The sequence below is a fragment of the Gigantopelta aegis genome, chromosome 8, assembly GCF_016097555.1.
Source record: "Gigantopelta aegis isolate Gae_Host chromosome 8, Gae_host_genome, whole genome shotgun sequence".
Taxonomy (NCBI): Eukaryota; Metazoa; Mollusca; class Gastropoda; order Neomphalida; family Peltospiridae; genus Gigantopelta; species Gigantopelta aegis.
The window spans coordinates 72599246-72611827 of record NC_054706.1 but is presented as its reverse complement, the minus strand read 5'-3'; the positions used below and the strand labels follow the sequence as shown (position 1 = coordinate 72611827).

At 35.8% G+C, this 12582-nt stretch overlaps 1 protein-coding gene across 1 annotated transcript in view; it reads left to right on the top strand.

Moving 5' to 3' along the window:
• LOC121378364 (cadherin-23-like) overlaps positions 1 to 12582 on the top strand; it is an 82217-nt gene that overhangs the window by 5118 nt on the left and 64517 nt on the right. The window contains exons 3-10 of the mRNA XM_041506498.1: positions 180 to 206; positions 877 to 984; positions 5306 to 5436; positions 5982 to 6047; positions 6995 to 7084; positions 8686 to 8781; positions 9422 to 9556; positions 10596 to 10724. Of these exons, the coding sequence (XP_041362432.1) occupies positions 180 to 206; positions 877 to 984; positions 5306 to 5436; positions 5982 to 6047; positions 6995 to 7084; positions 8686 to 8781; positions 9422 to 9556; positions 10596 to 10724 (782 nt within the window). The remainder of the gene's footprint in view (positions 1 to 179; positions 207 to 876; positions 985 to 5305; positions 5437 to 5981; positions 6048 to 6994; positions 7085 to 8685; positions 8782 to 9421; positions 9557 to 10595; positions 10725 to 12582) is intronic.

The following is a 12582-nucleotide window of genomic DNA, read 5'->3' as shown; positions in this document are numbered from 1 at the left end:
TTCCTCCCTCAATATCTGTGTGGTCCTTAACGATATGTCCATTGCTATATAACCATAAATAAAATGTGTTAAGTGTGTCATTAAATAAAACATTTCCTTCCTTGTTGATTTTAGTTCATGGTGGTGTAGTGGCTGATTAAATGTCTGTGAAAGTAATACTTGTGTTGTTGTAATTGCAGGTCTGTGGATTCAAGTAACAAGTGCTGGTAAGAGATAAACATACTCTACACAAACTAGATCCAAGGGTGGGAGGGGTGCAGGGGACCCATCCCCCCATAAATATATTCAAATGCCTCTTTTTTTCTGGCCTTTCAAAAAAGACATGTATGGTTTTTGACAATATCATTTAATTGTTCTTTTCAGTAAACAATAGTCCATGTTTTGTGATGAGATTTCCTAACAGAACTTAGCTGTTTATTTTCATTTATAACTTGTAAATGCAATTTTAAAAACATGTACCTGTTATGATTTTTAGCAATACCATTTAATTGTTATTTTCAATAAACAATTATTTTCTTGTGACAAGGTTTTCCAACGTAATTTAGCTGTTTATTATCATTTATAAGTTGTAAATGCAATTTAAAAATGACAAGTTTTTGGCAATACCATTAATTGTTACTTTTGAACAATAAACAAGAGTTCATTTTTTGTGAAAAGGCTTACTAACAGAACTTAGATGTTTATTTTCATTTATAAGTTGTAAATGTGAATTAAAAAACGATAGTTTTGGCAGTGCATTAATTGTTATTTTTAATAAGCAACAGTCCATTTTTTTGTGACAAAGCTTATTTAGATGTTTAATATCATTTAAAAGTTGTAAATGTTATTTAAAAATCATTCATGGTTTTTGACAGTACCATTAATTGTTATTTTTAGCAAACAGTGCTCCATATTTTATGACAAGGTTTCAAAATGGAACTAAGGTTGATGGTACTCTTAATCAGCGACTGACTAGGGATGGTCTCTCAGAAGATCTCACTAAAGGTAATATTACAGACAACCATTCATTTTCTCTACTCTCTCACATACAGATTATTTCCACGAATGTTCTGGGGGCGAGATGTAGCCCAGTGGTAAAGCGCTCGGTTGATGCACGGTCGGTTTGGGATCAATCCCCGTCAGTGGGCCCATTTGGCTATTTCACGCTCCAGCCAGTGCACCACGACTGGTACATCAAAGGCCGTGGTATGTGCTATCCTATCTATGGGATGGTGCATATAAAAGATCCCTTGCTGCTAATCGAAAAGAGTAGCCTATGAAGTGGTGACAGCAGGTTTCCTCCCTGAATAACTGTGTGGTCCTTAACCATATGTCTGACGCCACATAACCATAAATAAAATGTGTTGAGTGTGTCGTTAAATAAAACATTTCCTTCCTTCCATGAATGTTCTATTATTTTAATGGGTCTGGCCTGAGGTTTCTGCCATTATAAGATCTTCCTGAGTAATAGTAATACAATATGACTTGGAACACATTCGATGTTTCATCCACTTCAACATTTTACTCGCAAGTGCTGCTTTATTCACAATGCATGTACAGTACAACTTGCTGAGGTGGACCAATCAAAACAAATAACCAGTTTAATTATAATAAACAAAAAAGGTGCTACAGGTTAATAGATCCATTTTAGAGGAGTATTGAAAAACAAGCATTCTTTGTTGGAAAGATGCCTATATCTAAAGTTCCTATATCAATATACACATTTAAAAATAGAGAAAGGGCTTTAGCAGAATTCATTAAATGCCCTGATTATTTCTACTTTATAAAACTGTCATCTTTATGAAATGAATTGTCTCCCTCATAACTGGTACATCAAGGGCCGTGGTATGTGCTATCCTGTCTATGGGATGGTGCATATAAAAGATCCCTTGCTACTAATCGAAAAGAGTAGCTCTTGAAATAGCAACAGCGGGTTTCCTCCCTCAGTATTTGTGTGGTCCTTAACCATATGTCTAACGCCATATAACCGTAAGTGAAATGTATTGAGTGTGTCGTTAAATAAAACATTTCCTTCTTCTTACCTCATAAGCGGATGTGACGTAACTGCCGGAATATTATTACTTGTCCTTCAGGACTTTGCATAGAACAACAGTGAAGCCACTAACATAAAAGAGATTCCGAGACTGAATTGTCAAGCAACAACAATGGTGGTGAATTTGTTATAAAGCCTCCCCCCACTGTTTGTGGGTGATATACTGCAGTTGTTTCAGTTTATTTACAATTGCTGAGATAAAACATGAAAAACCCCTCGAACAAACTAGCAAATAACAATGAGGAAGGAACTGTTTTATTTAACGATGCATTCAACACATTTTATTTACAGTTATATAGCTCGGACTTATGATTAAGGATCACACAGATATTGAGAGAGAAAACCCGCTGTCGCCACTTCATGGGCCACTCTTTTCGATTAGCATCAAGGAATCTTTTATATGCACCATCCCATACACAAGATTGCATATACCACGGCCTTTGATATACCAGTTGTGGAGAAATAGCCCAATGGGCACACCAACGGGGATCAATCCCAAACTGACCGCACATCAAGCGAGTGCTTTACCACTGGGCTATGTCCCTCCCCTCAAATAACAATGAGATGATAAATCCTAGTTCATCTGAAGAAAAAACCCCAATGTGTGTGTGGTGAAGATAATGGTAGTGTTGGAGTGTGACCGGCCTCGGTGGCGTCGTGGTTAGGCCATCGGTTTACAGGCTGGTAGGTATTGGGTTCGGATCCCAGTCGAGGCATGGGATTTTTAATCCAGATACCGACTCCAAACCCTGAGTGAGGGCTCCGCAAGGCTCAATCGGTAAGTGTAAACCACTTGCACCGACCAGTGATTCATAACTGGTTCAACAAAGGCCATGGTTTGTGCTATCCTGCCTGTGGGAAGTGCAAATAAAAAATCCCTTGCTGCTAATCGGAAAGAGTAGCCCATGTAGTGGCAACAGCGGGTTTCCTCTCAAAATCTGTGTGGTTCTTAACCATATGTCTAACACCATATAACTGTAAATAAAATGTGTTGAGTGCGTCGTTAAATAAAACATTTCTTTCTTTCTTTGTAGGAGTGTTTTCCCTAGAAATTTGGCAAGGCATGGTAGACTAAACACTTTGGGGCATTTTCACCATTTTCAGGGCATTTTTTTTCCATTAAAGACAAAATTATTGAAATAAAAATATATGTAATTAATGTGCTTGCTTTAATAAATGAATGGCAAAATATATAACAGGAATATTTTATTAATTAATTTTGTGTGTTTTATAAAGGCAATTTCAGAATTAATTCTTAAAAGACTTGTTTAATCTCAGGGCAGCATGGCACTGATTAATGCAAGATGGTGCTAGACTATTAAGTAGTGGTGGGAATGGGTTCGATTTTCATGTTTGAACCAACCAATCATCGGTTATAATTGGTTATCACCATTTTAAACTCTTTTTTTTTTTTTTTTTTAAACTCAAATGTTAAAAATATGTAAGTTTGTTTACTTATACTCAATTACCCAACTTGTCTTTATCCTTTGTCAAATAAATTTATTTTTTATTGTAGGGTATAATGTATATTATGTACAGTGAAATCTCTCAAGACCAGACCCTCTGTAAACAGAACTTAATCTCTCTAAACCGGATCCCTCTTAATACTGGACATCTGTATTGGTCCCATGGGTGTCCAGTTTAGAGGGGTTTCATTGTATTTATGCAAAATGGTAATGCCGTATAAACATTACATTTCGCAGATCAATCCAAAAATAATACAAAGTTGAAATCTGTAGTTACCATTTTTATAGATACCATTCGGGTCACTTCGGCAATTTTCATAGATTAAAGTATGTGTATGTCCATTTATAATCGATTACCAGATATTGTAATCGATTAGTTGGAATTTGGATTTTACCAACCAATCTTCGATTATTCCAATTAATTGAACCATCACTACTATTAAAACATGGTGCCTGTGACGGAACATGCTCTTAAATTTGTTTCGCCTGTGGCGATTTTAATTGTGTTAGATGGCCGTGTGCAGTTCATTGCACGTAGCCCAGGTGGGCAACTTGTTACGTAATACTTCGCGCGATCGGGCATTCCAATATGCACTTAGTGCAGCTGTGGAGGCCATGTGGCGAGTAGTTACGTAATACCTCTGCGAGTACGGTTTCGACGACCGTGATTTGGCGACGATGGCGTCAGTAAGTCTGACGATCAGAGAGAAATAATACCGCTTGGTCGCGGTGGAAATATCAGATGATAGGGGGAGGTACCGCCTTGTACCCCCAGGCGAATTCTGATTTATAATAAATAGCTAGTTTTTAGAAATATCGAGGAGAACCAAAAAGGAAGGTATCCCGGGGGAACGTGTCCGTCCGGACAGGTAAATATATTTTCTGCTCTGTGTATAACCTTGATGTGATTGATGTGACTTTTAATATTTTAATACTGTATTATACCAATATTCTTTAGACAGTGTCTTCGGTCATCTGACGAAGTAAATCGTAGACTTTTTGTTCTAACATTATACGAGTATTTGGTAATATAAAGCTTAGCCAGTCATCCTAGAAGACCTAGGTAAACTGTAGGTTATTGTCTTTATTGTGATAGGTACCAGTATTAATTCTGTGTTACAAGGTTACTGAATGAGTAGTTAGGGTTAATTAAAAATTAACCCGTTAGGAATAGAGCTGTAATTCCTTTATTAATTAAGTTCCCCTGGAAGCGTTTCTCAATTATCACACGTTACTGAACGAGTAGTAAGGGTTAATTAAAAATTAACCAGTTAGGAATGGTGTTGTAATTCCTTTATTAATTAACTTCTCCTGGAAGCGTTTCTCAATTATCACACGTGTGAGTGTTGTGTCACGGTGAAGTGATTCGCATATTGTGTAACTAGACACCTAGAGATTAACTAATTAAGTGATCAGTTCTGGGTTGTTATTATTGTTGTTATTAATTAACTACTACGGCTGTACATTTGTCAGCGTAGATTAATACAGATTCCAAAGTGTATGGTGTTTTTGTTGTGTTTTCTAGAGAACTAACGTGCTATAATAATATATACTTATATAAGATTGTATCTCTGATCATACCTAGATGAGCCATACTAGGGTTTAACCGCCTGTTACAGAGAGATCTAATAGATATACAGTTAGGAAAGATATTTTGATAATCATGTTTTATTCAGTTACGGGTATTATAGAATCCCCGTGACAGTGCCACAACATGCTAAAACAAGATAGAGAAGACACTACATAGTGTGATGACTGGGCAATACAAGTTAGTGTTTATATGGCCACGAGTTGTATCTCATTTCAGGCTCTGAAATTGGCTATGTGATATGCGGTGACAACGACAATGACCCGATTACTTACAAGATCGAGAGCAACTCACTGTCCATTAATTCCCTATCAGGACTGGTCACCTTGCAAGTGGCCCTTGACAGAGAGGTGAGAAGCACAATGTTCACAGTATAGCCTACATGTTTTTGTAAGTTATTCATAATTAATATAGCCTACACGACTATGACGTTTTTCCATTGGACTTCTACATTCTTTTTTTTTTAGATAATATTTATTTTAGTCTTTAAAACAAGAGTTGGTGTTGTGCAGGTTACATACACGATCTATGGAATAATCAACGCCATTGTACATATTAGAGATGTGTTAAATAAGAAAATAAAAATAAATATATACTTGTGCATGTGGGGGGGGGGGGGGGGTTTCGGGGGTCAAATGCCTCCCTGCTGAAACAAAAAAAAATTCTCAATATATCTTTTGGAGGAGCAGTTCTCTAACCCCCTATAAACTTCAGTCACCAGTCTAGACTGCCCACTAAAATTCCTGCACATGTGCCTGAAGTAATACCAATTCAAAGTTTCTATAAATATATGCATGTGATTATAAACAGTAAATACTGATTCTTTTAAGTTTACCATATATTTTCTTTAAATATACAGGTGTATGTGAACTGATTCATTGTTGTTTGCTTTCAGGGAGACATTACAAATACGTCCTTAGTAAAGCCAAAGTTTATCTGTGAAGATGGCCGTGGCTTATCGGTAAAGTAGTGCAGAACCTCTGCAAATTTTTATACTTACCACTTGGTGGGTTTTTTATTTTTTATTATTTTTTTTTTGTGGGTTTTTTTTGGTGGTATCTTTCTTCATAAGCCTACTTTATAAACATACAAAACTGATAAAACTATTGCTTATATAGTTAATTGGTTTCTTCATTGACTTCCCTTGACATATATGTTACCATTTTGACAGGTACGGGTATGTTTGCATGCAGATACTGTCTGAGACTTGAGTGGGGATCAAGAGATGGTTGCATTATGTAGTCTAGTGTGGAGACATTTTATAAGTCCAAGGCTTTATTATGGTGAATTGGATTGATCAAGTTTAGTTTGATGTATAGCAACACTGAATGTCAATACATGGCCACAGCAGAGGTTGGAATTTTATTATGCTTAGAAAATTGCAATATTCTGGGAGAAAAGTCATCCCATGCAGGCAGGAGAACAAAAGACTTGATTAAATGTTTGGAGTCTCCTGCAGAATCCGGGAAGGTTGACAGGTCTTTGGTTGAAACAGTATGTATTTTCACAAATACAAAATAAAGCAGTTTGGGATTGGGCAACAGGAAAATACCTCTTCATACATTTTACATTATGCACATATTTCATTAAACAAGATGACAGAAACTATAATAATTGTTGAATATCTAATTTGTTTAAAGTCACTTTCTTCTATCACTCTTTAAACCATATGTGAAGATCTAATTCTCAGTGAACATTGACAGTGCATTATATCTACAACGCTGTAGCAGCTGTTAGTAACATTGCAGCACTAGAAGGACTTCTGAGTGCTCAGCACAGACAAAAACCTTTTGTTCCCAACTTAATGAGATCTAAAGCCCTGATATATAACCATAGTGTAAAATGTGTTTGGATGGTGTTGCCAAATATTCCTTTCTTTTTGACTATTTTTTGATGTTATTACTGCAGGCAACAGCAGACATTGACATCACCATCAAAGATGTGAACGATAACCGGCCAACATTTCTCAATGAACCGTACAAGGCCAATGTTCCAGAGGTTTGTTCATTATAATTTGCTTTAAATAATAGAATATATATTGATGGTAAACAATGTCTACATATCTATTTATGTTTTGGTTATAATACCCTCCACTTCTGGTAGATTATTAATCACAGTAATGAAGTCAGAAATGACGGATTGACTAGCTGATTCTACACTGTCAACTTCTAAATAGTACCTGTTTGTTTTACAGGATTGACTAGTTGGTTCTACACTATCAACTATTGTGCCTCTTTGTTTTACAAGATTTAACTGTTGGTTCTACACTATCAACTATTGTGCCTCTTTGTTTTACAGGATTTACCAGTTGGTTCTACACTTTAAACTATTGTGCCTCTTTGTTTTACAGGATTTACCAGTTGGTTCTATACTATCAACTATTATGCCTCTTTGTTTTACAGGATTTACCAGTTGGTTCTACACTATCAACTACTAGTACCTGTTTGTTTTACAAGATTTACCAGTTGGTTCTACACCACAAACTACTAGTACCTGTTTGTTTACAGGATTTAGCAGTTGGTTATACACCATCAACTACTAGTACCTGTTTGTTTTACAGTATTGACTAGTTGGTTCTACACTATCAACTACTAGTACCTGTTTGTTTTACAGTATTTACCAGTTGGTTCTACACTATCAACTACTAGTACCTGTTGGTTTTACAGGATTTACCAGTTGGTTCTACACTATCAACTACTAGTACCTGTTGGTTTTACAGAATGTACCAGTTGGTTCTACACTATCAACTACTAGTACCTGTTTTACAGGATTTACCAGTTGGTTCTACACTATCAACTACTAGTACCTGTTTGTTTTACAGTATTGACTAGTTGGTTCTACACTATCAACTACTAGTACCTGTTTGTTTTACAGTATTTACCAGTTGGTTCTACACTATCAACTACTAGTACCTGTTGGTTTTACAGGATTTACCAGTTGGTTCTACACTATCAACTACTAGTACCTGTTGGTTTTACAGAATGTACCAGTTGGTTCTACACTATCAACTACTAGTACCTGTTTTACAGGATTTACCAGTTGGTTCTACACTATCAACTACTAGTACCTGTTTGTTTTACAAGATTTACCAGTTGGTTCTACACCACAAACTACTAGTACCTGTTTGTTTACAGGATTTAGCAGTTGGTTATACACCATCAACTACTAGTACCTGTTTGTTTTACAGTATTGACTAGTTGGTTCTACACTATCAACTACTAGTACCTGTTTGTTTTACAGTATTTACCAGTTGGTTCTATACTATCAACTACTAGTACCTGTTTTACAGGATTTAGCAGTTGGTTCTACACTATCAACTTCTAGTACCTGTTGGTTTTACAGAATGTACCAGTTGGTTCTACACTATCAACTACTAGTACCTGTTTTACAGGATTTATCAGTTGGTTCTACACTATCAACTACTAGTACCTGTTTATTTTACAGGATTGACTAGTTGGTTCTACACTATCAACTACTAGTACCTGTTTGTTTTACAGGATTTACCAGTTGGTTCTACACTATAAAGTACTAGTACCTGTTTTACAGGATTTAGCAGTTGGTTCTACACTATCAACTACTAGTACCTGTTTGTTTTACAGGATTTACCAGTTGGTTCTACACTATCAACTAGTGAAATCATTGTGGTTGATCCAGATGAGCTGTTCAATGCCATCGTGAACTTCAGATGCCTTGGGGTATGTATTTCCAGTTTTCAATTGTCTTGGGGTATGTATTTCCTGTTTTCCATTGTCTTGGGGTATGTATTTCCGGTTCAGGCCAGGGAACACAACATTTCTAGTTGATGCTGTTTAATGTTTTAAAATTGTGTAGCAATCTTTAAAACTTGCATAGTGAATCGTGATGCAACGCTGAACAAAATGTTCACTGTACATACCTGTCAACTCTTATGCATTTGGCGTGAGTCTCACATATTTGTAACAAACATCACGCCCTCACACAACATTACTATACTCTCACACTTTTTCTAAAAATAAAAATATTTTAGAATTGTGGTTTATATTTGAGAGCTGATTGGAATTATATACTGATTATGCAGGGTCTCTGAATTTATTACCTATTAATAATAATACATTAATAATTGCATATCGGTTCAATACCAACAATCACTCGTGGGTGCTACAGATGATCGACTTGTATGGTTTAAATTAACCGTATTAATTAGTAAAACTTGCACTCACTCGATTTTTATATACTGAACGACAATAGCAACACAAATATTAATTTTCTTTTCTTTAATTTATTTAAAATTATTCAGTTTGAATCACATCATTGGCAAGACTTTTAATTCTGTGCAATTCTTTCTTTTATTTTTAGACTCCTGTTGCCTGTTCGACGTTCCAGCTGCAGTCCATAATGTTGGATCAAGGACGATATAAACTGAATCTTATTTTGGTCAAACCATTGAATTATGAAGATATCAAATCTTATACATACAGCATATTTGCTGAGGTAATATATTAGGACAGTTCACAAACTGATCACATAGGGGGATGGGGGCAATTTGTTTTATGTGCCCACAAAATAATAAAATATTTTATTTAAATGAGACAAATTTCAGTAGACCAACCAGACATAAAATAATAATTATGATGTCACCTGCCTCCCCCATGTGATAGATAGAGATTATTACATGAGCCTGTGTGTCGTATGAGTGTCAGTATTCTCGTATTGCCCGAGCAAGAGCGAGGGTAACACATGAATCCTAACACAAGTTTTGTAAAATCAGTACGATTCACACGTGAGTGTAATGATTTCTTTATTTTCCATATTATCCCAAATGTTATTGTTATGAATGACAACCTAGGACCATATCAAAATATTTCAAACATAACTAGAATGAGACGATGAAATGACGTCAGTTTGATAAACGTTTACACAGAGCTAAGACTGGAGAAGCCACATTAAGTTATGACTCTGCTTAAAAAAATTACGTCATTCATTGTGCATGTGAAATCATTATGACACATTTGTCATACAGGTTATATTTGGTTGAGATGTGGTTATATTTTCCTGAATATCTTGAACTATGTCAATAATAAATTCTGTTACCATCCTTACTGCAATTTTTAGGCCTAGACTCAAAGTTCTTTTTTGTGATGTATTTTCTTTTCATCGAAGGAGAGGGGAAAGGAATATTTGTTTAATGATACTTTGAACTGAACAAATAATAAATGAAACACGTGACTTTAATTTAAATTCTTTGAACTGAATAAATAATAACTGAAACCAAGTTTAAAATGTGATTATATGTGGCTTTAATGTAAATATTTTGAACTGAATAAGTAATAACTGAAACAAATTTAAAATATGATTATATGTGGGTTTAATGTAAATGAACTGAATAAGTAATACATTTGTAACTGAAACAAATTTAAAATGTGATTATGTGGCTTCAATGTAAATACTTTGAATTGAATAAGTAATAACTCTTTAAAAATGTGATTATGTGAGTTAAGTGTTGAAATGTTTACCTGAATTTTGCTTGCAGGACCAAGGAGAAAAAATTAAGCTCAGTACAACAAAGAATGTGGGTATAGAAGTTAAAGACAGACAAGACACTCTGCCCATTATCCTAAACACACCCATTGCGCTGACGGTGGACGAAAACATTGCAGTTGTAAGTACAGTCAAACTTCGTTAACTCGAAGTTGAAGGGGACGACGAAATAGTTCGAGTTTCAGGGAGTTCGAGTGTTCGAAATTCATACAGCAGACCTCAAAGTGAAACTGCATTGCAGTATTATCATTTCGTTGATATCGGATGTTAGCACATTTCTTCTGTGTATATGATAAAACTAAGTAAATATTAACAGAAACGAGATAAATCCGATCAGTTTGATGTACATCTCTATGTACTTTTATTGTATTAATTGACAGTAAAGTAAAAAAACCACAACGAAAACTGAAAGCACGTACTTACATATAACCGGAAGTAAGTGATCTTGCACAGATTGAGCAGCATTTCTTCCGAATGTTCACGGTTCTGCAAACAAACAGCGTTAATTGTTATTACAACAGTTCTTTGAAGATTACAAGACTATCCGTACTTTGTGTAATGAGGCCCGCTGCCGTGTACAAACACCGACAACCCAATGCAGGCATGTAGGATCATTTCGTTCCGCATAGTCGGCGATCTATTATTCTGTAATTACCGCGTGTATCATTGATAGCCGAGACCAGTCGGGGCACTCACGCTTGGCTTGGGTGACAATTCATTTTTCTTTAAAGTATTACCGGTACAGTTAAAAGGCTCAGTCATTCCACAAACTTCGAGTTTTGGAAGTGCAATATCCCTTATTTTTTTTATGGTGGGACCACAAAATTACTTTGAGAGATAGAGTTTTTCGAATGTTCGAAGTTTGAGTGTTCGAAGTCTGTTATTACTAGTTTGTATAGCAGTTCGGCCGGGACCGCCGTTTCACTTTGAGAGATCGACGTTTACGAAAGATCGAAGTTTGAGTTATCGAAGGTCGACTGTATATATCATTATCCTAAACACACCCATTGCACTGACGGTGGACGAAAACATTGCAGTTGTAAGTATATATCATAGATGCCACCTCTGCAATTAAGAAAATGTCTACAGCAAAAAACATGCTGTGGGAAAAAATTGGATATACATTTTTGTAGTCCACAGTAAAAAAAGATGCCATAGAAAATCAAGAACGCAATAGCAATCTCCACAGCATTGCTGATTGCTGTGGACAATTACAGGGGTTGTAGACATCGGGAGTGGGGGTCGGATTGGCGATAGTTATATTTGCCTTTCAATAGGTAGATGGTATACCTAATCTTTACAATTTGTGGTCGGTTGAAAGAAGGTTAAAAATATTGTAGGTGATTCTTTATAGCTTGCACAAAACATTTTCACGAAATACTTTAACTTTTAAAAAAATTAAATTATGTTCATTCTTAGCTTTTTGTTTAATACTGTGTAATTACTAGCTTTCCTATGTTATATGATTTCTCTCTCTTCTGATTGGAAAGTTGAAAGTTAAAGTTTGTTTTGTTTGAGAACTAGAGCACATTGATTTATTAATCATCCATCAGCTGTTGGACGTCAAACGTGATCATTTTGATTGGATGACATTGTTAAAAGAATGAATGTTATCCTTCGATAAACCTCAGAACAAGAAGGGTTTTTTGTTTAATGAAACCACTAGAGCACATTGATTTATTAATAATTGGCTATCGGATGTCAAACATTGGTAATTTTGACATATAGTCTTACAGAGGAAACCCGCTACATTTTTCCATTAGTAGCAAGGGATCGTTTATATCCACAATCCCAGTGACAGGATAGCACATACCCCAGCCTTTGATATACCAGTCGTGGTGCACTGTCTGGAATGAGAAATAGCTCAATGGCCCTACTGATGGGGGTCGATCCTAAACTGACTGCGCACCAGGTGGACAATTTACCACTGGGCTATATCCCGCCCCCGATAATAACCAATGATGAAATCCGAACCAATG